Source organism: Lotus japonicus, chromosome 4 (assembly GCF_012489685.1).
Source record: "Lotus japonicus ecotype B-129 chromosome 4, LjGifu_v1.2".
NCBI lineage: Eukaryota > Viridiplantae > Streptophyta > Magnoliopsida > Fabales > Fabaceae > Lotus > Lotus japonicus.
In genome coordinates this window covers 70542364-70567207 of record NC_080044.1, presented here as the reverse complement: position 1 = coordinate 70567207, position 24844 = coordinate 70542364, and the positions used below count along the sequence as shown (strand labels likewise).

General features: G+C 36.7%; 4 protein-coding genes across 7 annotated transcripts; 2 read left to right on the top strand and 2 right to left on the bottom strand.

Moving 5' to 3' along the window:
• Positions 1-1964: 1964 nt before the first annotated feature.
• LOC130713274 (nuclear transcription factor Y subunit A-7-like) lies at positions 1965-3834 on the bottom strand. Its single transcript, XM_057563056.1, has 5 exons — positions 3802-3834; positions 3326-3394; positions 3185-3256; positions 2816-2971; positions 1965-2577 (listed from the first exon to the last, which is right to left on the bottom strand). The coding sequence occupies exons 1-5, from the start codon at positions 3832-3834 to the stop codon at positions 2233-2235; spliced, it is 675 nt and encodes a 224-aa protein (XP_057419039.1). The 3' UTR covers positions 1965-2232.
• A 1289-nt stretch (positions 3835-5123) lies between these two features.
• Positions 5124-5784, top strand: LOC130710591 (uncharacterized). The gene has a single exon (XM_057559917.1). The coding sequence runs from the start codon at positions 5267-5269 to the stop codon at positions 5618-5620; it is 354 nt and encodes a 117-aa protein (XP_057415900.1). The 5' UTR covers positions 5124-5266; the 3' UTR covers positions 5621-5784.
• A 1431-nt stretch (positions 5785-7215) lies between these two features.
• LOC130710590 (phospholipid:diacylglycerol acyltransferase 1-like) lies at positions 7216-13326 on the bottom strand. 3 transcript variants are annotated; one of them, XM_057559915.1, is made up of 7 exons: positions 12510-13326; positions 10904-11126; positions 10492-10775; positions 9696-10017; positions 8982-9241; positions 8138-8629; positions 7216-7578 (listed from the first exon to the last, which is right to left on the bottom strand). In XM_057559915.1, exons 1-6 carry the CDS (start codon positions 12950-12952, stop codon positions 8146-8148), a joined length of 2016 nt encoding a protein of 671 aa, XP_057415898.1. In that variant the 5' UTR covers positions 12953-13326; the 3' UTR covers positions 7216-7578; positions 8138-8145. The 3 variants fall into 3 exon arrangements, with proteins under 3 accessions (XP_057415898.1, XP_057415899.1, XP_057415897.1); XM_057559916.1 differs by having other exon boundaries at positions 7216-7519; XM_057559914.1 differs by having other exon boundaries at positions 7216-7565; positions 12510-13308.
• A 3655-nt stretch (positions 13327-16981) lies between these two features.
• Positions 16982-23059, top strand: LOC130713694 (protein Brevis radix-like 4). Of its 2 annotated transcripts, XM_057563488.1 has the most exons (6): positions 16983-17497; positions 17590-17730; positions 17812-18188; positions 20810-20945; positions 21484-21881; positions 22608-23059. In XM_057563488.1, exons 2-6 carry the CDS (start codon positions 17626-17628, stop codon positions 22684-22686), a joined length of 1095 nt encoding a protein of 364 aa, XP_057419471.1. In that variant the 5' UTR covers positions 16983-17497; positions 17590-17625; the 3' UTR covers positions 22687-23059. The 2 variants fall into 2 exon arrangements, with proteins under 2 accessions (XP_057419472.1, XP_057419471.1); XM_057563489.1 differs by having other exon boundaries at positions 16982-17730.
• Positions 23060-24844: the final 1785 nt, after the last annotated feature.

The following is a 24844-nucleotide window of genomic DNA, read 5'->3' as shown; positions in this document are numbered from 1 at the left end:
GGATGTTCATGCTTCAAGTTTTGGAATTACAAGTCTGAAAATTCCATACATGATACATTCAGTATCACTTCCACGAAAGGGAATTGGATGAAGTAATTTCAAGCACTTAGTTCGAATTTCGGCTCACATAGCCGAAAATGAAATTAAACGGTTTTTCAAAGCCGCAGAAAAAATTGGCTGCGTTTTAAAGCTAATGAACATATTGTTGTGGAAGGCTTAATGGCATCACCAAGTTCGAATTGGCCTCATGATTTCCAATTTGGCCAAGTTAAAGTTCAAGAAGAGTCTTTTGAAGTCTCAAAATGACGTTGAAAATATTCATAGTTGAAAGAATATGGTGCTGTCCACAGAATCTGAATTGGAACTGTACAAGGAGAACTCAAAGAATATTCAAATGGGAAATGGCTAAATAATCATGGAAGGCCATGAAGTGTTTGTTCAAATTTTGGTATTGCAATTCAAATGTTATTCCTCTCACTTCCTTCGAGCAACAACATTTGGGGGGCCTCTGTTGATACCAAAATTTTATATATATCATGTGCCAGAACCTTATAATTTCTAGTCGAAATATGGTGCTGGTTTTGGTGTCGAAATTATATGTTGATGGAGCATTGTTCATGGTATTGGTTATCAATTCAACTATTTTTTAATGTGTCCAAGTTGTCTAATTGATTGGTGAAGTTCTCGACTAAAGACAAGGAAAAAGATGGCAACTGTCAAAGAAAGTGGAACGTGGCAATTATGGAGGTGGAAGTGGTGCAAGGAGTTACCTGAAGTATAGCTACGGGAAGTTGACACAAGTTGTTGCAAGTTATTTTATTTGTAATTATGCCAAGTATGTGGCTATAATGTAGGGAGTTATTTTCTAAGATTTAATCTCCACCGTAGGATTAGAGTAGCAGTTTCCTCTTAAGCTCTATAAATATCAGTTTGTAATATGAACAAGGGGTTGGATTCCTAAATGACTGCAAAGCTCTAAAAAAGCCTTCAAGCCCACGGTTATGGCAAACGACTTCAACGAGTGTGCAGTAGACGGATTCCTTCCACCATTTACCATTCCAGTAATGAATTTGCTTCGTTCTTATTTGTTTTATCTTTGATTACCTTTTGATTCCTTGCGATCTTTTTTATCTTCTTTTAAATTTCTACTTGTTTCTACATCTATTGCAATACTCACCGAAGTGTTGTTTCTTTCAAGTTGTCACCGGACAACTTCTTCACTTTTGTTTTCACTCTTGAAAACACACATAAATTGCCTGTAAGCCGTCGGACTTGGAGAGCCCATGAAATAGGATCTGATCCTTGAAATAATTAATTTACATGTGATTTTACGAAAAATCAGTGTAAACAATACTATAAATAAGAGTTTATAACCTTGAAAAGGGTTGGAATGTCTATTGTTACGCATATGGAAAATGGTTGTACATTGTGGTTTCGTGCAATCCCGATATTCATAGGCTTTTTTTTTACGCATGTAGATTTTTTTTTTCTTCAAAGAAAAAATATTTTGTCCCTAATATTCTGAATTAGTACATACAAACTATTTATTAAAGTGGACGAACATTTTTCTAAGGCTCCAATTTTTACTTTCGCGATTTTGTCTTAGGAAAAGTGTTTTCCCGTTTCTATTTTATTGAAATTGGAGAAAACGAAAGTTTGATGGTTTCACTTCACAAACAAACACACTCTTGGCGTGAGTCAATGTTTGGTGGAGTTCATAATTATTGAATAGAGGAAGTGTCTGAAGTGATAATTTCTCAAAACTCATTAGTCATTAAGAAGCTTGCAAAATTAGAAAGGCATGTAAAGAATGAGGGCGCTATTTAAGGAAATAATAACAACCATAACCATATTGCTTGATACGGTTGTCTTCTTTAGCTGGTCTTGGTTCTCTCCCATCATCATGGCATCACCATTAATTTTGATCCAATTTGAATGTTTGACAACTTTTATCAAAATGCATGACACCACAAATCTTAGGTCTCATTAACAAGATATATTCAAAACATGATTTATGGAAGTGCTTAACATAAGACCACTCTATCAATCTTCCAATATAAGACCAATCTATAAACACAAACTTTCTAGAACCAGTTCAACAAAATAGAGGAAGCAATAGCAACTTAAGGTTAAAGTTCTGATGCAGAGTCTCTCAAAAGCACATGAAACACAGAGTAAAGTGACATAGCCAAGGATGATTTGCCTGATCTTGATTTTTCTCGGTTCCGTCTTTCACTGGCCAACCGGACATTGCTGAGTTCCACCACCAAAGCTGAGACCTCCACTGCAATGTAATGCCGCACCCATGTTTGCGGAGTTCCCTAAGAAATTAAGCTCAGGCTGCCAAATGTTTACATTGTTACTGGAAACACTTGTTACGCCAGAGCAATTTGTGATAGAAGATGCACTTTTTCCAGTTCTTGAGGCATGACTTTCAACCTCTGATGCATCTTTCCTTAGATAAACATTGACACGTTCAGCATTAGACTGCTGCTTCTGTTTGGCACTGAGAAAGCGACCTCCGGATCCCCTAACCCTATTCAATGCATGGCGGTGCCGGGACTCATGAAGATATGGCTGCAATCAATTAGAAAATGAGGGAAATCAGGGGTGTAAAATAATTTTTTTAGTCTAAAGAAAAGTAAGCTGTCCAGTTGCACATGACTTCAAATTCACTAGAATGAATAATGTAACATGTAATTCTATTGTATTCAAGTTCCATCTCTAAGTTTGGTACTCAGAGTGACTCCTCCAATGTTTACTTGCAATGGTAAAATAACAGATACATTGTAATTAACATATAATAACCATATACCTTACGACTTTTGATGAGTTTGTTTCGAGCCTCAAGCTTTGCTCGTGACTGTCGTCTTCTCAGTATACCATGGTATTGTTTTGCATTCACGTAAATAGGCCCATCTTCTGCAAGATCAAGTGGTAACGCTATTCTGGAGGATGCTAATCCCGGCATCTGCAATAACATTTGGGGTGGATTCTAATAAATCTAAAATGATATTGACTTCATGTGAATATATTGTACTTCAGAAATGAAAGTGTAATAGCAGGCATCATGTTAATTATCAATAGCCCAATCTCCAATCTCAAATCACCAATAGCAGGCTTCATAAATTGCATCTAAATTGTAAAGAGCAAAAGCATAACAAAATGTACTCGACAAACTTACACTAACTTGTGGTCCATATGCAACTAATGAAACACCAGAAAAAGGATCACCATAAGGATAAGGAGCGCATGCCTAAAATCAGAGGAAAGAGTTAATCAATGAAATTGCAAGCAGTGAATCCATAAGCAGCATTATGCATACCATTTTGTGACTATTATCAACTAATGTACAATTGTGCACAGTATCAGGATGATTCAACAAGAGGAGTGGCTCAATTTAACCTTCCACTAGCGAATACTTGGATCGACCTGAAAGAGGGGCGGTTTCAAGTTAAACTGGTCTAGATGCAAAGTAGCGCAAGGAATATTCAATTCATAATCCTACTGAAGGAAGTTTAAATGTACTGCATGATGCATAAGAGGAACAACAGCACATGAAAGGCACATATTGTCACTCTTGGAGATACATATTTTCAAAGATAAAGAACATACATATTTAATCTTAATTCTCAAATCAGAGAGTTACCCAAAAGGATAGTCACAACAAATTTTCATATTTTGTTAATAGCAATTACCAAATAGCACAGATGAACAGAAGATTTGATGACATAGAATTTGATGCTCCTATTTTCAATCATCAGGTAGAACTTCAACTAATCTGAATAGAGAACTAAGTACCCCAAGTCTCCAACCATATGAAAGCCCTTTCATTAAATTTCTATAAAACCCTTATTTGCCGAAGAATTTTAAAAAAGTTCTTTTTATCATGTTGATGTTGCAAATCTGAGGTGCCTACTTTCTCAATATGGAAGTTAAATTTCAAAAGGACCAATTTCTAAGGCATGTGGGAATTAGGATTCCAATATCCACCATTAAGAATTCACATTCCAATATAATTCTACTAGTTTCTACCAGAAATGTACAGTGCATGAGATATGGCTTCTGAAACTTGAGAGGGAAAGAGGGGCAAATGTAATATATTGTTCAAAGAGGAGTCATTTTTTTACTGTCAACACACTATATCAGAACCCAAATCAAGCTCATGACATTCATAAGAATAGACTGTCTTGCTATTATGGCAACTCCTCATCAAAACTAAACAATAGGTGGCATAAAAAAACCAGAAGTGGCATGTTCAACATAGTAGAATTATATTTATATCATAATCCAGAGAATACCAGGAACAAGAAATGAAAAATTAAAACAACACAGCATGCTAGACAAGGTTCTAAAGTAAAACTAGATCAATTCAGAATTAGTAAAGAACTATTTGACATCCACAATGCCAAAATAAAACTGAGAATGAGACAGTTTCTATCTACTTTCCAAAAGAAAATACCTTAACAATAACAGCATAAGCTGACCTCAAACTTCACATGCAAACAGCAACTTTAAACCTCACAACTTGGACTCCCACAGAGGCACAGACAAAAGTAAATTCCAATACCTCACTGGAGTGCAGTTTTTCCCCTGTTTCTCACTCTATAATGGTCTCTCTTTGTCTTTGTTGTTGAAGTACAGTGGTAAACACAGTCCTCTTAAATAAATACTCTCATACAGAACCCACCAGCTAGCCTACGGGAGTTGGGTTTGGTACCCCACCTATTGGGTTTCCCACCCCACTTTATTCAATACGGGATTTAAAGTTCCGTATTCAATACGAAATTTAATATTCCGTATTTTTTTAATATGCAATGAATGGTTGAAAATGTGTCACATATGCTCAAATACAGTACGGTTTTTTAAGTTCCGTATTATTCATATTAAATACGGAACTTTAAATCCCGTATTAAATAAAGTGGGGTGGGAAACCCAATAGGTGGGGTACCAAACCTAATTCCCCTAGCCTACACATCAACCACCTCTACCTTCTCTCTCTATAATGAAATTTTTCATAATATTATTCGTAGTTATCTTTTTTTTATAATCATTTATTTATTTTTCGTAGTTATTTGAGTGGCCCAAAGAACCTTCCTTAACCCTTGGGCCGCCTTCGTTTTGTTCATCACAAAAAATTATCTCCACTTACATACATTATTTATCTTCACTTACATAAAACTGTTACCATAATGAATTTTTTTAACGAAATAGTTTATAAAATATAATAATATATACTGTATCGATCTACTACTTAGGCAAAGCAATGTCCACGCCGCCGCAGCAGCAACCCGTTGAGGACAAACCCGAACTCCCTTCTCCGGCGGCGGAAGCGGAAACAGAGAACGATGAGGAGGAAGAAGAAGGCGAGTGCGGGTTCTGCCTGTTCATGAAAGGCGGTGGTTGCAAGGATTCCTTCATCGATTGGGAAAATTGCGTGCAAGAAGCCGAGAAGAACAACGAGGACCTCGTCGAAAAGTGCGCTCAGGTCACGGCGAGGCTCAAGCAGTGTATGGATGCTCATGCCGATTACTACGAACCCATTCTCCGCGCCGAAGAACAAGCCCTCGCCGAATTGGAGAATGAGACCCCAAAAGAGGACCAAGAGAAAGTGAAGTGAGATCCAATCCAATTTTCTGATTCTGTTTCATGTTATACTTGTATTATTCAAGAATTGTTGTCAGTGTATGAGAGAGTCTCAATTTTTTGTCACAATAATTGAAATTTGTTTATTTGATTGTATTCACAGCTTTATGATATGATGGGTAATCTATCTATGTTCAATCAACTTTTTGTTATGGTTGAAGATTGGTAATTTTTGTTGTATGTTGGCATGGAGTGATATGTTGAAACACTAGTGATGGTTTGAGAAAAGCAATTTTAAGTCGAAAGCAACTATTGCATTTTCACCATAATCAAACTTCAATAACAACAGAGTTTAACCATCACTAGTGTTTCAACATATCACTCCATGCCAACATACAGCAAAAATTACCAATCATCATTATCAACTTCAAAAAAAATAGTTTTAAGTAGTAGAATGTTGGAAGGATCAAATCAAACAATTTAGACCAAAAACATGAGCAAAATATCATGAAAGGTTGCGAATCATTTTTTATTTTTGTGTTCTTTAAGTGAGCAAACATTTTCTTCTTGCAAAAGCAAAGTTGACGCTTCTTTTAAAAGTCAACAATAAATAAAAAGGCAATCCAATAAACCACTACACATCTAAAGAAAGAATGATGTATTTAAAATTTGAAAGTTCTTTCCCTACTTCATCAAAATGTGGAGGTTTATTCCTCTTTAGGCATAAAGGAGAAAGAATGATGTTTTTGTAACAGAAAGCTTGCTGGCTATCCATCCTGGCTAAAAAATTAAAAAGTAGAAATAGTTTTGGATGAAGTGATTCTTTTTGTTGGAATATCTTTTCTCAATTTGAGTTGTAAAGCTGTGTTATCTTTAAATTTTGAGCATAATATTATCCACTAATATTTTACTATTTTCCTGCAACAATAAAATAGCAGCAAAAGATTAGCATCTAGTTTCCCTGTTATTTCCTTTTGCCATGTTAGTAGACAAGCCAATGGAGTAGCTCACACTCTAGCTTCCATTGCTTGCAATTTCCCTTCTAACTTATGGTGGGATGACCCACCTCCTTGTGTTGCCTATGCTCTACTTGTGGACTCTTAATTTTCAGATTAATATATCGCCAGCTTTACTTCAAAAGAAAAATAGCAGCAAAACTAAATAACATTTGTATGCAATTGCAACGGAATTGATTCATTCCAACCTTTTTTTCCCCATTGCACACAAACACACCCAGATACATCATCATAATGTTATAAGTCTCCAATCAGAACTTACTGTAGGATTAGGCATACAGTAAATCTCTGGCTTCAAATTAAAATGAAGCATTTGCAAACCCAATATTATGGAAATTGGAAGGTATGGTGGGATCGAACACACTATTACTATCACCTTCATATAGACAAAAAAAAAAATCATGAGGTCAATGGGATCTAACACACTATTAGTATCAATATTACTATCAGCAACAATAACCAACGATAGTGTTACTCATATATTTTGACCTCGTGATCTTATATTGACAAAAGAAGGGACTTCATGATTTTTTCAGAATTTTATTGACCAAGGTAGTTAGTCCATTTAGCGTATGAAAAACCCATGTGGTGAAAATTGGAGCTGACTAAACACTTATACACTAGAAAATAATCAAATCAATGAATGGAATCGATCAAAATCTCATCAAGCAAGAAGAGTGCACCTAAAAGTAAGAACAGCTTGGGATCCTTTCTTTTTCCTTCTTTGTTTGGGGATGGGGCTTGTAAACAAATATGACACTTCCCCAGAACCATGAAATTCTACACAGATAAATCAGAGTACAAGAGCAAGCCTGCTGCTGTCAACAATACTGGTCAACCAGCTCCGGAGCTCATACCAATACCACTAACTCTACCTTAAAGCACAAGGGTTGAAGCTGATAGGACTCGATCTCGAACTGAAGTAATGATGTGAAGATAGTGATCCGGTCAGAAAATTGTCATCTGAAAATAGATTCTAAAAGAAATTTAAACACTGAAAAGAAGTCTATATACCAACTGATCAACACCATAATTTAAAGCTAAAATATTGATTCTCCGTTTATGAGACTCAGGAGCCAAAGTTTTTATGGTATCTATAAATTAAACTGATAGGTCTATCAGTGTCCTTCAAGTTTTGAAAGCAATATTTTAAAACTAAACCAAGCCAGCCGTTTGAACCAGTCAAACCATGAACTGAACCATGAACCAGTTGTCTCTAGTTCGAACATTATCCAGCTCAATCATGGTTCGATAGCCGTCTAACGGAAAATTTAACAACTCGAACCACCGCTAGTTCATTTTTAAAACATTGGTTGAATGCTTGCTTAGTTTAGACTTTAGACTAGAAATCTAACCACAAGAAATTCAACACAAAGTTCATGAATGAAATATGAGAAGCATCAAAATATTGCCCTGATTTCTAACATGTATTAGAATAAATATTTTCGCTTAAGATAGCACATGGAAGTATACCAAGTAAAGCTATACTTATGCTGAACCCAAATTAATGTCAGGAGTTCAAGGAGTGAACTTACATGTGAATCTAGAGCTTTAAATTAATCCTTTCAGACCATTTGAAAATATCGGAGTATACTCTATCTCCACCTAAGTCTTCACCAGAGGATCCAGCTGCCACTCGTATAACATCTTCAATTAATGCAAAGTTCCCCAGTATATCAACATGAGCACCACTCTGTGTTCCCCTGCCTTCTAAGAGATTAGCTGGAGGGGCATGATCATACTCCCTTATGTATGTACGGATTCCTGAAGGATTGAAGCGGGTTCTTCCCCGCCAACCTTTTGCACACATGAAACCAGCACTTAAAACAGGAACAGTTTCGTCACCATCAGAACTATAAACTCCATCCTTTAGACATGAATCCCCATTTCCACCATCTGTTGATGTGTCAATCCGAAAGGGAATGTTGCAATCAGATTGAGTTGTTAACTTGTAGACATAAGCTCTTTCAGTTGGGATCCCAACACCGTACATAGAATAAATCTCCATATCAGGAGCATTTGGCAATCTGCAGCAGCAGAACAGAAAATTTAAAATAACACAAACCACCAGCAGAAACAATAGAAGCAGTGTATCATCAAATATAGCATGACATGACATTATAAATAATAGCAATAGCAAGAAACCATTAGTTCCATTAATCCAGATTATAAAATATCTATACAGTAGCTAAACCCTACACAAGAAGTGGGATTCTTTACCCAACAAGGCACCTGAAACTAGATTGGTGGGCTTAACTTGTATAACGTAAAAAAATGTTCAACAAGACTAGTGTAGAAGGAAAAATAATAGCTATAAGTTGAGGTTCATCTTTTGTAAGGAACAAGCCAAAAGAAAAAAATTGGAGTGGAGAAACTCACGTTGTTTCTAAAGGGTTAGACCAATATTTGTAATGTTCGTATTTTGGATCATCCAGATTATCAGCAATCCCATGGGAAAAATGAGCATCTCCGCGTTTCATCAACTTGGGGGCAACAAATTGAAGCAGATCCAAAACTGAATCAGCTGTGTAGGTTTTGTAATCTGCGACAGCTTTGATGCCCTCAATGCCCATTTCATGGTACTCTGTCCAGACATCACAATTAGATGTGTTGACAAGGTTCCTGCCCTTCAGAGCGCCCTGTCAATTATAATAATGAACATAACATGAAACTCGTAGCATTGGCAATCATAAAAGCAATTGATGCCAACAGCACGTAGTAAAGAAGTATCCATAGTTTGAGATTATCAGGAGACATACAGAGAAATGTCCATCAGTAATGCAATTGATAAAGGAGTGAAGTTTCACTTCAACTTGAGGGCAAATAAAAGGTCACCTTTTATAGGCATAACAAAGCAATTTAAAAATAGGAAAATGGTAAATGATAGAAAGTTATATAAGATTGAATTTTGATCCACAAACTGAAAGCTCAACTATTTAACTAAATACTTAAAGTTACATATCTGAATTCCTGATATTCAAAAGGACAAATCAGGTATGCCTACCCTTGCAGATTGATTGCAAATAAAATATTATTTGAATGTTAAAACAAGGAACTATAACCAATATAATAAATACAAATTAGAAATATTACCCTAAAATCCAACCTCTCAAGCTTGGAGGAGTGTAACTCAGCGATATCTTTCCCAAATGATATGAGTCTCCCATAATTGATATTTTTCATGTCACGGTTCTCTTCATCACTCTTAAATGCGCTATGAGTATCATTGTTCTTGAACTTCTTTGCACTGCAGTTAAAGTGTCCATCAGGTGACCAATCAAGACCACCCCATATAGTGTCCCCACCTTTTGGTATCATCGACATGGTTGAATCCCATGTCCGGGTCATCCGCATCAGATGTTGTAAAGTTTGAAGACCAAAAAGATCCTTATCCCAAAAACCTGGTGCGAAAGCCCTGCATGGGGGTAGGCATTCATGAATGAAGACTTCATTTATATATATGATGTACGTATTTACAGTTAAAATGATTCATAATTATATCAATATCACCAATCAAAATTGCAGAAATTTTATTGTAACACACACTGCAAGGAGAAAAAAAATCCATGTATCAAAATCTCACAAAATGATTAACAGTGTAAGTTAGTTTTGGGAGGAAAATAGTAGTTTGCATAAAATTTAAAGATAATGAACGTATTAAGAAAATATTGATCAAAACATGAAAGCTTTCAAGGGGCAACAGAATACAGCACTCAAATGGAGATTTATTGTTCTTTTGAAAGAGACTTCCCATCCATTCTCTGCAGATATAAAAACATCACCCACAACCTACTTGCCGAGAGAAATGGACTACAATTTTAATTATCTTTTTAAAAATAAAGAACTCATACGGACCAAGAATTTACATTATAGTGGTAAAAATAAGAACCTGGCAACAGCAATATCCCTGGCTTCTATAGAGAATAGTCCAGCGACAGATTTTGGGACACCAAGAAAAGGTCCACCAATGTTCATCACCGCTTTAACATGCTTGGCGCACCAATCTGACCCACCCCCTCCACCCATTGGTGCTGGTGCCTCAACCCATTTCATAAAATGCAGAAAATACAGAACACCCATTGAATGTGGAATAACAACCACCTTTTTACCACCATTTGTAGCCACCATGAGTTCTATATTATTTTTCATCCTGCTCAAAGTTCGATCCCTGACCTGGCCAAATGAAGCAGAAAAAGATAAGCCCATCTGAGGGTATACCATAAATGAATGTGACAATAAAAATACATGCCAGTACAGAAAACTGTAAATCGTTTGTACGTAAATGAGAACTACGGAGCTACCTCTGTATTCTGAAATGAGATTCTCCAATCATATGCAGCCATGTACATGTTTTTCTCCTCATACCCAATGCGAGCTAAATTAGCAATTAGAACTGCCCAGACAAAATAACCAGGTGCAAAATAATCAGCTGCTACAAGTCCGGATACAGGTCTAACTCTAATCCCTGGTGGGTCTAGTCCAGTTTCATTATCTAGTGACATATGTTCGGCCCAGCACAATGGCCTGCAGAAGGTGAAGTGCATGTTAGTCATTAAACAACCATAAAATTAAGGAACTTGATGGAAGCATGATTTGCCTTAAAAAAACAAAGACGGTTAATTACACGGCAATATAAGTGTTGTAATGGTAACGCTCCATTGAACATTAGAAACAGAACTTCCCAAATTCCGCCAGACAGACAGACTTTCAGGAGTGCTAGTAATAGGATGGGCTCAAAATCAACTTACATGAAGAATTCTTCCTTACAATTAGCTCTACCGAATGATGAGCATATTATTACGAGAATATAAAAGGAAAAGAGAAAGTACAAACCTAGAGGAATTGCCTAGTAATGTTATTCTAACATGACAAACAGGTAACTGAAGTAAGTGAGTTGTATTTATGACATCATGTTTCTTGATAAAAATCAGTAGGTTCTGACAGAAGAATACAAGAAAAGGTCTGCTTTATCTTCTTGAGTTATCAGTCATAACTAAAAAGGATCTACCAACCAAAGAATTGGCAGTTTAAAGGATCCAGCAAGGAAGTTGTACATGCATAAAGATTGGCCGAGTACATCGCCTCTTAATAGGCTGGCCGAGTTCAAAGCAAATGCGCCTTTTCTGGAGCAGACACATTTATGTGCACTAATATTGATTAATTGGACTACGACAATTGTAAAACCAAGTACCGTGAATTAAGGGATTAACGCAAGGATTAATATAGGGGCGATATAAGGCGAATGATTTGATATCATAGATTTTAGGATTATAAAGGGAAGAAGAGCTTGTGACAGAAAACTCATGCTCACTTTTGTTTTCTTATACAGCCGGAATAGGCTTTATAATAAATAGGTAGTTGATCCTACTACATTATCTTTCGCTAGGCAGATTGATGGCTTTCAATGCTATCCACCACAAAGGTTGTCCTCTAGCTTCTAGCTTGGTCTCCTAGAGTTCACTACATGAACCCTCATGTCTCTGATGAAGTGCTTATTTTCTTTCATCAGTGAGAAATACGGTATAGTTGAACACTAATACTACGAGTCTGTTTGGCTAAAGTCTAAAGAACACACTTATTAGCGCTTATCTACTAGAAAAAAGCACTAAATAAGCTCCAACTAGATAAACGCCAATAAATGCTCTTTAGTCCGTATCCAAACGGGCTCTATGTCAGTTCGGTTGCGACATAGTAGAAGTTACTCCCCTGGTGCATAGATACCATTTACCTGAGTTCATATAACAACAAAAGCTTATAACTCTGCTTGCTCAAATGAGTTTTTGCCATTTTTAGCAATTCTTGTCATTTACTCATAAATCAAAAAATCCAATCAACCTACTCAAACACATGCAAATTCACAATTGAATCAACAGAACAAGAAAACAAGGATACAAAAAGCTCAAGTACCTTTTATACAGTTCCCCAAAGGTACCACCCCACAACCTCTTCCTGAACAGTCCATCCGCACACTGACGACCCTCCCATAGTTCCAACCCACCGGTGACAATACCAGGCACAAAAACCACCGGGTGGTTCACCGACAACCCCTCCTTCTTCAATTTAACGCCGGGAGGATCCGGCAACGGCCCCGTAATCGCCTCCGTCACGTACTGAGGAAACGACGCCGGCATTGCATTGTACAAAAACAGCAAGAACCACCAAACCGAGCATATGAATCCTACAAACCAACAACAGCTATCAACACACGACCATTTCTTCGCCTTCACCTTCTCCCTTTCCACACCATTCTTCAACTTCTCCTCCTTTCTCTCCCTCTTCTTCTCCTCCTCCTCCTCCTCATGATCTGGAATGGGATTCACAACGGCCTTTCTACGCCGTAGAAACGACATCGTTTCTCCCGGAGAAACCAGAGATTGGCCTCAGGATTTTCAAAAGTCGATAAATAAACGTTGAAATGCTCTGAAGATTCGTCAATGGAGGCTCTGAGCTTGCGGAATCGATTATTGCTCAGAGAAGCTGTGAGCGGAGCTTCGGCTTAGAGGTATGGACGGAAGCTCGTCGGAACCGGAACCCTAACCGCCGTCGACCGGGAGGGAGAATCGTCGCCGCTTCGCCGTGGAAGCGTTTGGTTGGCCATTTGTGGTGGCTGGTATTTGTTTAAGGCTGTGCTGCCACCCGCGGTTGCAGGTGCGGGTCCCAGAGTGTGAGGAGAGTGATTTCAGATTTGGACACGTGGCGTGATCTTGAGCTGCGAACACTTGGCTGTTTCTGGAAGCGCCGTGAATTGTAGTGATCGGTGAGTTACTGCAGATATCAACGGTGGAGAATGAAGGGGTGACGTAATCGGATGCGAACGTGAGCAGTGAATTTTTTGGCACTTTGTAGGAAAGGTCTCTCTTTGTTTCTGCTCATTTCCTCGAACTGCTACCCAGAAAGGTTATGTAATTTCGAGGTGGTCCTCACCTAATGAATTACACGTGTTTTGAATATATATATATATATATATATATATATTTATATAATACTCCAATTTATGAAAATTAATAGTGTTAAATTATTTTAAACTCTTTGCTAGTCCACCAATTTGCATGAACAAAATGAAGCATCAAATGAAAATTGTTAAATATGTAAAACAAATTTTCTATTTCATCTATATAATGATTTGAGCTAGGGCAGATTGTGGTGAGTGGGTGAAATAGGTCTCTAGAGTAAAAAATGGAGAAGTTGATAATATAATGTTTATTCCAACCTGAGCTTAAACGAGGACAATTGAGCATCATATATATCTTCTGCTACATACACTATAACTGTTTTGATTGAGGTATGCTATTTTCAAATTTGAGGGGTTAGACTAAATGATAAGGACACTAAAACCTAACTCACATCATCATTGTTAGAGTGAAAATGATTTGTTTTGCCTTCTTTATTGCTTTTCATACGTGATTTGTTTAACCTTTAACTTATTTGTATTTAATCTATTTTTAGTTTTTTACTATTTTTAGATTGTTACTTTTAATTATTACTCTATGTATCAATTGTTATTAAATGATGTGATGATTGGCTTGTTAAATTGGTCGTTAATTAAGATTAATCAATCCTACATTTTTTTATCCATCGCCGTGATCTTGATCTCTTAATGTACTAACTTGGTGGGATGAGCTAAGTGACTGTTAGCTCCGGATCCTTCTTATAAGTAGGGGTGAGAATAGGTCATGTCATTCGTAGGGACCTATGGCCTAGCCTACCACAGGCCCAGGCCAGACCAGGCTAAATTGGTAAATAAGTAAGGTTTAAGCTTTTCGAAAAGCCTATTTAATTAAAAAAGTTAGACTCAGACAATTCAAAAAGTCTTGTAAGCCTTATAGACTAGCATATTAAAGTAAAAATGATTAGTATTTTTTTAATACATCGTAAATATGATTAGTATAATTATATTTTACCATTGATGATGTTTATATATTAAAAATTTATCATAATATCTTGATATATAATATACTTATTGACATTTTTATATATTTAAGCAAATTACTTATATAATGACTAAAAGTTATAAGTCTATTTAGAAATAGATACATGACGTATTTAAATACCTTAATATGAAGTGTGATTTTAAATTGGCTTACCGACACTAAGAAACCAACATAATCTCTTTTAATTTTATCTCCACCTAGTAGCTTATAATATTATAAGTATGATTGTTGAAAAATTTATTTTAGTATAATTTAACTCATTAGCTTATAAGTTTGATAGTTTTTTTACATATAAGTTTGTTAGCAAACGTAAAACTCTTGTTGTGAAGGACCTTTAAAAAGGCTACCTGGCCAAGCTAGGCTTTCAAGAAGGTCAGGCCAGGCTCGAAAAAAAACATTTGACAAGCCACAGGCCAGACTCAGGCCTTAAGATTTTTAAACATGTTAGGACTATTTACGTAAAGCCTACCTAAACCCAGCCTATTTCCCACCCCTACTTATAAGCCTCTCATTTGCCTCTTGGACTGTTGAGGTGTATCTATAATCATAACATACTAAATAATGGTAACTGTTGTCACTTATTATTGAGCGGTAATGGATAGTGGTTCATTATGCCCTTCGAATTTGAGGGTTCGTTATCATGTGATGTTATATTTATCATTATGTTGCTTACTCTGACCCTTGATGGTGAGTGATCCATAGTGAAATGTGACCTCTACGCCTGTGTATATTCGTTAAGTCAGTCCTAGGCTTGGGGGTGTATAGTCTCATCACTCCCCTACATAATGGCCCATAAGCATGCGTGCTTATTGAGCATAAGATGAGTTCTAGGAGGATCATAGACCTTCAAGCCCACAAGCACTCGTGCTTATTGGGCTTAAATTGAGTTATGAAGGGATCATAACCCTCCAAGCCCATAAATATGAGTGTTGGGCTTAAATTGAGTTGTGAGGGGACCATAACCCTCCAAGACCATAAGCATGAGTGCTTATTGGGCTTAAATTGAGTTTTGGGATATCATAGCCCTATAAGCTTGTAACAAAAAAAGAGTGATGTAAAAAAAAAATAGCCCTCTAAGCCCATAAACATGGGTGCTTATTGGGTAGTCCTCCTAGCCCATAAGTTGTCTTCGTAAAGTAAAGATTTTAAAATCTAGTTGCATCCTTTCACATTCTCTTTCTAATCCAGTTCCTGACCAAAATGTCGTGACGCAATCAAATATGGAAACTACTCATTCTGTTCCTAATTATAAGACCTAATACAAAAAATTGCGCTTATTAAGGAAGCACTAAATGTGTCTAATTAGTGTATTTTTAAAAAATATATACATTCTTCCATATTTACCAGTTGTCATTTTTTCTCACTAGTAATCATTGCATTAATGGTAGGTGATAATTAAAATGTTGGAAATGAAAACACACAATAAATGTAAGGTGTATATGAAAGAATATAATACTTTTTGCTGGATTAATGGAATAAGTCTTATATTTAGGAACATGAAAATTGTAAAACTATGTCTTATAATTAGGGACAGAGGGAGTAAATAGTTAAATTTGAAATTGTGGTTCACATAATCAATTACATCACAACCTCAAGGATGTCTATCCAAACATCACATATCCCATACCTTGATCTTTTTTTTTTTTTGGTCAAATGTGTATGGAATAAAACTCAAAAGGTTGCCAAGTGGTACTTACAACATGCGAGAATGAATATCTAAGAGCTACCATAATACACATAATCATAAGAAAATAAAGAGCAAGCATGCATACTCACCTGAAACAACCAGCTTTAAACATGATGTAAAAACCCTTGAGACAAACAAAAGCCCCTCAAACCCCAAATTAACAAAGCGTCATAAGACTTATGAGCGGATAAGATATTGAACAACTTTAACCGGCGCTCCCAAACCTACAACGACCCGACTCTGCCAGATTTGTAGTGCGCCGACAAAAAGGAAGGATGCGCCGTGGCTTCACCGACTCTCCCATACCTTGATCTGTCTTTGAGGTTTTTCTCCTTGTTCCTATACCTCCACGACACTCAAATGTGCCCCTGACAAGTCTAAAAATCAAGTTGTTTGACTTAGGGCCTTACCCTATATTTAAAGTTGAAAAAACCCCGTTGCATCTTTAACTGAGCCCAATTGTGCTTAACATCAACATAGCCGTACTCTATAACACATATGCGACCTTGCTAAAAATCAGCATGACTATGCTCACTTGAACTTGTTCTTTGTCTTCACTTTGCACCATTGAATTGATGTAAGCTCTTTTTTTTTTCCTTTCATTAGGAGGTGGGAGTCTGGAGATGATAGTTTGAGAGAAATGAATCAAATTGAAAACTGGAAGCATTGTTTTTATTTTCTTATCATATGGCTTCAATTTTCATGCAACAATGTGCATATTGATATACTACTGGATAAGCTGTGTGTTGGGCCACCATTACAAGGCCCATGGGCCAAGTCCAAAGAGATGAAAGGAAGTTCCTTGAAGACACAGCAAACAATTAGCAAGCAAACAAGCGCGAAAAGTGGCCTGACCAGTTAACAAAACGGTAACCGGTAAGAGCACAACACACACACATACAAAAAGCAAAACGAAACGCACAGTTACAGTCACTCACACACATCAATCAACACCTTTTCCTCTTCCACCACCATTATAGCCATCACCAAACCAAAACCCTCGCCGTCCCTTTCTCTTCCGCCACCGCATTCCGCCATCATCTCCGCCGCGATGCTCCCTCCTCCTCCTCCTTCTTTCTTCTCAGTTTCATCAGTCCCTCCACCATAAAACAATCTTCACATATTCAATTCCTGTTTTCTCCAGAGAATCTCTGATACCGTAAATTCAACTTCCGCATCAAACTCTGCGCAATTTCGCTTGCCGTCGTTTACTCTCACCGGAACCTCGATTCTCGCGCTCTGCTAACCACTCCTTCTCTTTCGCTTTACCAATTCCGGTGAATCAACCGTCACTCTCTACTCCAATTCTGCAATGCCGGCATAGTAGAATTGAATCGGAATTTTCATTTTACTATTACAATTTTTGCAGAAATTTGAGAAGAATCGATCGAGAACAGAATCGAAAATGCTCACGTGCATAGCGCGTCCAAAGAAACCCGGGAACGAACCCGAAGATTCCGATCCAAACAACGCCGCGAAAAATCAAGCCGTGAAATCCCTAACTTCTCAGGTAACCGTCGAAGCTAACTACCGATGAGAAATTGAAATCTCGAAAATCCTCAGTGTAATTGAATTTGATGTGTGTTTTCAGATTAAGGATATGGCGTTGAAGGCTTCAGGAGCGTACAAGCATTGCGCCCCCTGCACGGGGCCGGCGACGCAGGGTCGGGTTGAATCCGACGCGGACTCAGACCGGTTCCGGTGGTCTTACCGGAGAACAGGGAGTTCGAGCTCGACGACGACGACGAGGGGGGCGTGGGGGAAGGAGATGGAGGCGAGGCTGAAGGGGATATCAAGCGGGGAGGGGACGCCGAATTCCGCCAGCGGGCGGCGGACGGAGCCGGTGGCGGTGCTGTTCGTGGAGGAGAACGAGCCGAAGGAGTGGGTGGCGCAGGTGGAGCCGGGAGTTCTGATCACGTTTGTCTCATTGCCGCGTGGCGGGAACGATCTGAAGCGTATACGGTTCAGGTACGTACATTGTGATGCATTGCTGTGTTTGTCTGTGATAGGGGCGACAGTGGCCGTGGTGTGGTAGTTATCGTTGCCGTTTTGGGTAGTGATCGGACGGTGAGTGTGTTGGGTGATGATTGGGTCCGTATTGGTAGTGATGATGACAATGAATGCCTTTTGCTAAGGTGGATAGTCAAGTCAATTTCTCACAACCCATTAATGGAGTCGCTTTCATCTTTGCATTGCATAGGTTGTTAGTTATGGTGGCACCTCTCAGTCTTAGCCATTAGATTTCTGGAAAGGGTTTGCGTGGTGTTTTAGCTGAATTTTCCAGTAATATGCTTTCCTCTTTTCTTTCTGGGGAAGATGTCTGAAGATTGGAGAAGTAAAGTAAAATCACACGCAATCCTAAATAGGAATAACCTATAATTTAGGGAAAACATTAAATAAACAACTTAGGAAAAACATAATGGGATTCATAAGTAAGAGACTAATAGTACTATTTTTCTTTTTGTCTCTCAAAATTAATTTTGTCGAATTGTAGGTGCATATTTTAACAAAAAAAAAATGGTGGTAGATATAGCAATTATGCATGAAAATATTGTATGGCACATGTAAAATTAAATAATTGATTATATAGAATATACAATTTTATTTTTCTGATTCATTATAGTGTAGCATTACCTTAAAAAAAGTGTGTGATTGGATTTAAAATAATTACAAGAAAATGCTAATAGCTTTCTCTTTCTAGCATTTTCTCAAACACACTCTCTTATTGATTAATTAAAATTCAAGTGAGATTCACTAAAAATATAAGACACACATAAAGGTAAATCTTGATATAGACAAGTTATAAATTTTAATTAAGATACATAGCTTCATTTTCTTGTTTTTTTCTTTCTAAATCTAGATAACATGGCAAAATGTAAGTTTTTAGACCCTTCTATATTTGATGATTGTCAAATTAAGTGTAATGAGTGCAATTTAATTTTTTGGGTTTAATTATGATGTATTGTCAAGGTAAAATAATTTGCTATATAGGACCACACTCTAGAAATATTTATTATAAATTTTATTAAAATTAAAATATATTTTATGATATGGTGGTGGTATTTATATTTTATGATATGGTAGAACTTAATTAAGATGTTTGTATAAATAAAATGTACAAATCCTTAATTCATAAATTTATATCTCAAAATATGATTTTCAGTTGAGAAAGTAGTCAGTATAGTTTATAATTATCATTTCCTGAAAAATTCATCCAAATTTTGGAACTTCAGTCATTCTTAGCCATTTTGTTTAGGGTCAGAAATTGACAACAAAAGGTGTGAACAGGTTTGAGCTTGATCACAATTATGGGCATTTCACTACAACCTTTATGAGCATCCAAAGTCTATATTCCTCAATTTGAAGCTTGAATCCTCCTCCATAAATATGAATAGTAAAGGTCAGGACCCCACATTCCTCAGTAAAATTTCACGCCTTTGCCAAAAAGCAATGACAAAAGGTGTCCTAAAGAGAACTTATTGTGGCCAATAAGTGGTGGTGGCCCAGTTGGGTCGTTTGTTGATTATGTTGTAACTTTTAACCGAGATTTGTCGAGTGGTCGGAGGAAACTCCTCTGCTTCCTTTACTTTCAAATTTCTGTGTGGCATGGCATGCCTGATTCTTCGTGACTTTGTCTTCGTCTTATTCCAGTTCTTTTTTGTCTTTTAATCAGCTATATGCTGGTGAATGCCCCCATCATCATCCACCTCAGAAATTATATAAAGACAAAAATATGAACCTCTTCCTAGGTCTGCATGATATAAGGGTTAAGGTCTATTTAATTAGATGTTTTTTTTTCTCCTTATATTATTGTAAGATAAAAGGCATGGATGACATTTGTGTTTGTTGGCCCTACTTTGTGACTTGTGATGCAATCCTAACCAATATGATAGGTACTATTTGGTGGGTCGAACACATGATTTTCTCTTTCTCTCTTTCCTTGTTATCTTAAGCTAATATTAAAACATATTCAACCATCTAAATCAATTCATATTTTAATTTGGTGCGCTTAGTTATGCTGTTGACACTAATTAAGTTTGGACCCACTTGCTTTCGATTATATAGACAAACCCCAAATATAAGGTCAATTTTAGGTGTAGGACCATTATTCCACACGTAAAATGGCCGGTTTTAATTTTAATTATTTATCTGAGAATTCTTTGTCAAAAAGCATCTGGCTGTGTGTCTTAGCATGATTGATTACAGTGTCATAAACCACTAAAAAATTAACAAGGCAATTTGGTCAACAAAATAACATAATAATAACAGCAACTAATTGACATTAGTTGAAAGCTTCAAGCTAGTATCACGCGGACCACTCATACACTAAATGGTAAAAGATGCTTGATTATATTCTAACATGAAATAATTATTTTTCCACAAGTCTACCCCACATCACAAGCCTATGTGATTTTTTCCTGTATATTATTCATAGTACTAAAGAGAAGGGGACTAAATTTTGGTTTTTTAGCCTATATGTGGACTCTAAAATGTTTATTTGACGGGCCTGTGTGTTGGGCCTGAGGCCTTTTTCTAATGAAATTCCGTATACCAGTGACAAAAATTGTTTGGTTTGTTTCTTTGTATAGTCGAGAGATGTTCAACAAATGGCAAGCTCAGAAGTGGTGGGCTGAGAACTATGACAAGGTTATGGAACTTTACAATGTTCAAAGGTTAAGCCGGCAAGCGTTCCCTCTTCCAACGCCACCAAGGTCTGAAGATGAGGTAATTTAGTAACTTTATTAGTAATTGGCTGCTAGCATGTTACTTGATGCAATGTTAATAAGTGCAATATGTATCATTGAAGTTTTGTTCACAACAGTTTTCCACCTCCACATAAAGAAATAAAAGAGATAGAAGTGAATTATATGAAAGGTGATGTGAGCAGAAAATTAGAGAGATTGGAAGAAAAAGAAGGCGAATATATGATAGAAGAGAAAGCCAGTGAGTGTCGAGTGTGAATGTATATAGTGTGGTGCAAGTAGTATTTTGTTCGGTCACCAAAATATTACAAAGTCATTTAAATTGATAGCAGTATTATTTTAAAATAATTCAAATGATGTACATATAACATAAACTAAATTTCGTGGTTAATTTTTGAGATGGATCATAGGCAATTTTTATAAGGTATCCACTAGTTATTGTGTGATTCCACCCCTTCCTTTGTTCTTGCTTCTTATCCCTCTAATAACTAAATTCAGTTTCTTTTGGTTGAATTTTACAATTTGAAATATGATCTCTTATTAACTTGGATTGATAACAGAGCTCAAAGCTTGAATCAGCAGAAGACAGCCCTGTAACACCACCACTAACCAAGGAACGGCTACCTCGTACTATTCACCGTCCAACCGGGATGGGAATGGGATACTCATCCTCAGATTCCTTTGATCAACATTCAATGCAGTCCCGGCATTTCTATGACGTGAACTCAACCCCAAAAGTCTCCACCATTAGTGCGGCCAAGACGGAGATATCATCAATAATGGATGCTTCTACTATAAGAAGTAGCTCATCCAGAGATGCTGATCGCTCAGCAGATTTATCAATCAGCAATGCTAGTGACTTGGAGACTGAATGGGTTGAGCAGGATGAGCCTGGTGTTTACATCACCATCAGAGCATTGCCAGGTGGTAAGAGGGAGCTCAGACGAGTCCGGTTCAGGTACGCTTGTGTTGATAATTTTATGATCCTTACCAAATTTAAGAGTTAAGGAACAAGTATTGCACAAATTCTGTTCCCACAAATTGTCTCAGTTTCATATGGAAGGTGTGTTATCATATGAGTGTGAGCTCCACAAACGCTAATGGTGTAACTAAGTGTGTATTTGGACGAGCCTGTAGCAGAATTGATTTTGGACGGAATTAATTCTAATAAAATTGCATAGGGTAAATGGGAGTTAAAATGATGTGATTTATGTTTGGATACATTTACAAAAAATAGTTTATGTAAGGTAATGATATGAAATTCGGTTGTAAAATGCCATAATTGATTATGTTTTAAGGCAAAATCAACTATTTATTGTGGCTTTCTGGTGGTAAGTTAAATTGATTATTGACCCATGAAATCAATTTTATTGGTACATCCAAACATCATTTTACTGGTTAGAATTGAATTTTAACCAAGTAAAATTGATTATGTAGAATTGATTTTAGTTTCCAAACATGCCATAAGATTAGCTACTCTCACGTTCTGATATGCCCCTGGACATGCATGCCTTAGTTTTCACAACTCATTTTTACACATCTAACTTTTCTCTCATGGCTGTTTCAATCTCTTTTCTTATAGCAATTTCTTATTAATAATATTGGACCTTGTTTTTGGGTGGTTACATTTTGGTCTAGAGCTATATGGAATTTATTTCTGGGTGTTCTCTCATGTGTTATGCAGCCGAGAAAAATTTGGGGAGATGCATGCTAGAGTATGGTGGGAGGAGAACCGCGCCAGAATACATGAACAATACTTGTGAGATTTTGAAAAAGAGGGTGGCTGCGGATGCTTTATACAATTTGGAGGTGATGTTGCTTATTAAACTGTTCCATATTTGGTTCTCTATACTACTAAGTCTCTTTATAGCTCTAGGTGAGGATGTTAGAAGAGGTGCTACTTGCACCTTCCCCTGTTTTGGTCTAATTTGCATCTCAATTGGCATTTCTCCTCGCGTCTTTGTGCGATGGGTTCAGGTTATTCTCTTGGATGTGGGTGGTAAATATAGTTTCTAGTAGTTTAAGATATTGGTGAATCAAGAGCAGCAATTGTTTGCTGAAAAGCTTAAAGGATTGGTGGGTGTAAATTCTATTACTATTCAAATTGGATACAGAGTATGAACTTAACTTCCCTTATTTTTTTCTTCTAACTCCTAATTCCAGCATTCATATATGATATATATATTATCATGCTCAAACAAATGAATCTGTAATTTGGTCTACTTTGACTCCAAAGGGGGGATTACACACGAAACTTCATGTAAAATGATGTCTTGCAAAAATCCTCCTAACTAGAGTTCAGGATGATTCTCCTGAATTTGTTTCGCCAAACCTTCAATCGTAATATTCTCGTGACTATATTATACACAAGGCCTACCTCATTTATGCGAGTAGACTTATAGTTGTTAGGCTCAAGATCAAGTTGGATGAATAACTTTATTTAGTTAGTAATTTTTTTTCTGTCAATTTGTAATCGGTTATTTTAGCTTCTTATGCAGTTTATAGGGGTGGGAAATATGGACTTGGCGTGTTGGGCTAGCTTGTTTGGCTCGCCTTTTTGGCGGGTTGGGTTGGGAAGTTTAGTCCAACATCCCGCTTTGAACTCACATTGAAATCTACTTTTTCATGAGTTTTAGGCGAGGTGGGATAGTATGTCGGGCCAACACCTTTTTTTTACTTTAAAATTAAAATGTAATATAGTTTTTTTTTTACAAATTGTCGGATATTATAAAAATAAACTTAGGAAACTAAGGTTTCATTTTCAACTTCAGACTCAGTTTCATTTTATCAGTCACGATATACTTTTGTCGTTCTTCTTCTTTACTTCATGTCTTCACTTTTTCCTGATTTCACCTTCCACCTTCTGAGCGGCGCACTTCGCCCATCACTAGGAAACAGAAAAAAGTGAAGACGTGAAGTGAAAAAGAAAAAGAACGACATAAGTATATCGTGACTGATGAAGTGAAAGTGAGTCTCAAGTTGAAATGAAACCTTAGTCTCCCGGTTTATTTTTATAATATCTAGCAATATAAAATAAACTATATTATATTTCAACTTTTAAGTAAAAAAACAGGTGTTGGCTCAACAGGCCGGCCCGCCCCACCTTGCCTAAAACTCATAAAAAAGTAGGTTTTTTTTTGTTGGTGAATGTGAGTTCAAAGCGGGATGTTGGGCTGAACTTCCAAACCCAACCCGCCAAAAAGACGGGCCAAACAAGCTAGCCCAACGGGTCAAGTCCATATTGTCACCTACGAGTAGAAATGGGCTAGACTTTGCTTAAATAGGTCTGGTCTGTTTCAAAAATTCAAAGTCTGAGTCTAGCCTATTCTCTATCATAGACTTTTTTTTCCTGCCTAAACCTTGATCTGTTGAAAGTCTGGTCTGGCCCGGTAGCATATCTAAAGGCTTGAATTATCATATAACATTCAAATATATCAAGAAATCTATTTATAAACATGTCAACAAACTTATAGCTAACGAGAAAATATATGATAATATCAATATCATTATATCGTCAAAGTCATCAGTCTCTATCTATAAATGTTTATATGATTAAATAATTATATTGTCTAACATGCTTAAACATATAAATAAGTCAATAAGTAGGTAATTTTGAGATATTATAATAGAAATTCAATGTAAAAATAATAAAATAAAATTATTTTTTAAATAGATCGGTCTGTTAAGCTTACAAGACTTTCTACGTGGCATAAGCTTGGTCTTTTTAACTAAAAAGTCTTTTCAAAAAGCCTTAACCTTGTTTACATATTAATTTGGCCTAGTCTGGGTCTGATGTAGGCTAGGCCATATGCCACTGTCGGCAGCCTGATATACTTCCATCCCTATGTTACCCTATAAACTGCATAAGAAGCTAAAATAACCAATTACAAATTACTTAATTAAAACTAAATAAAATTATTC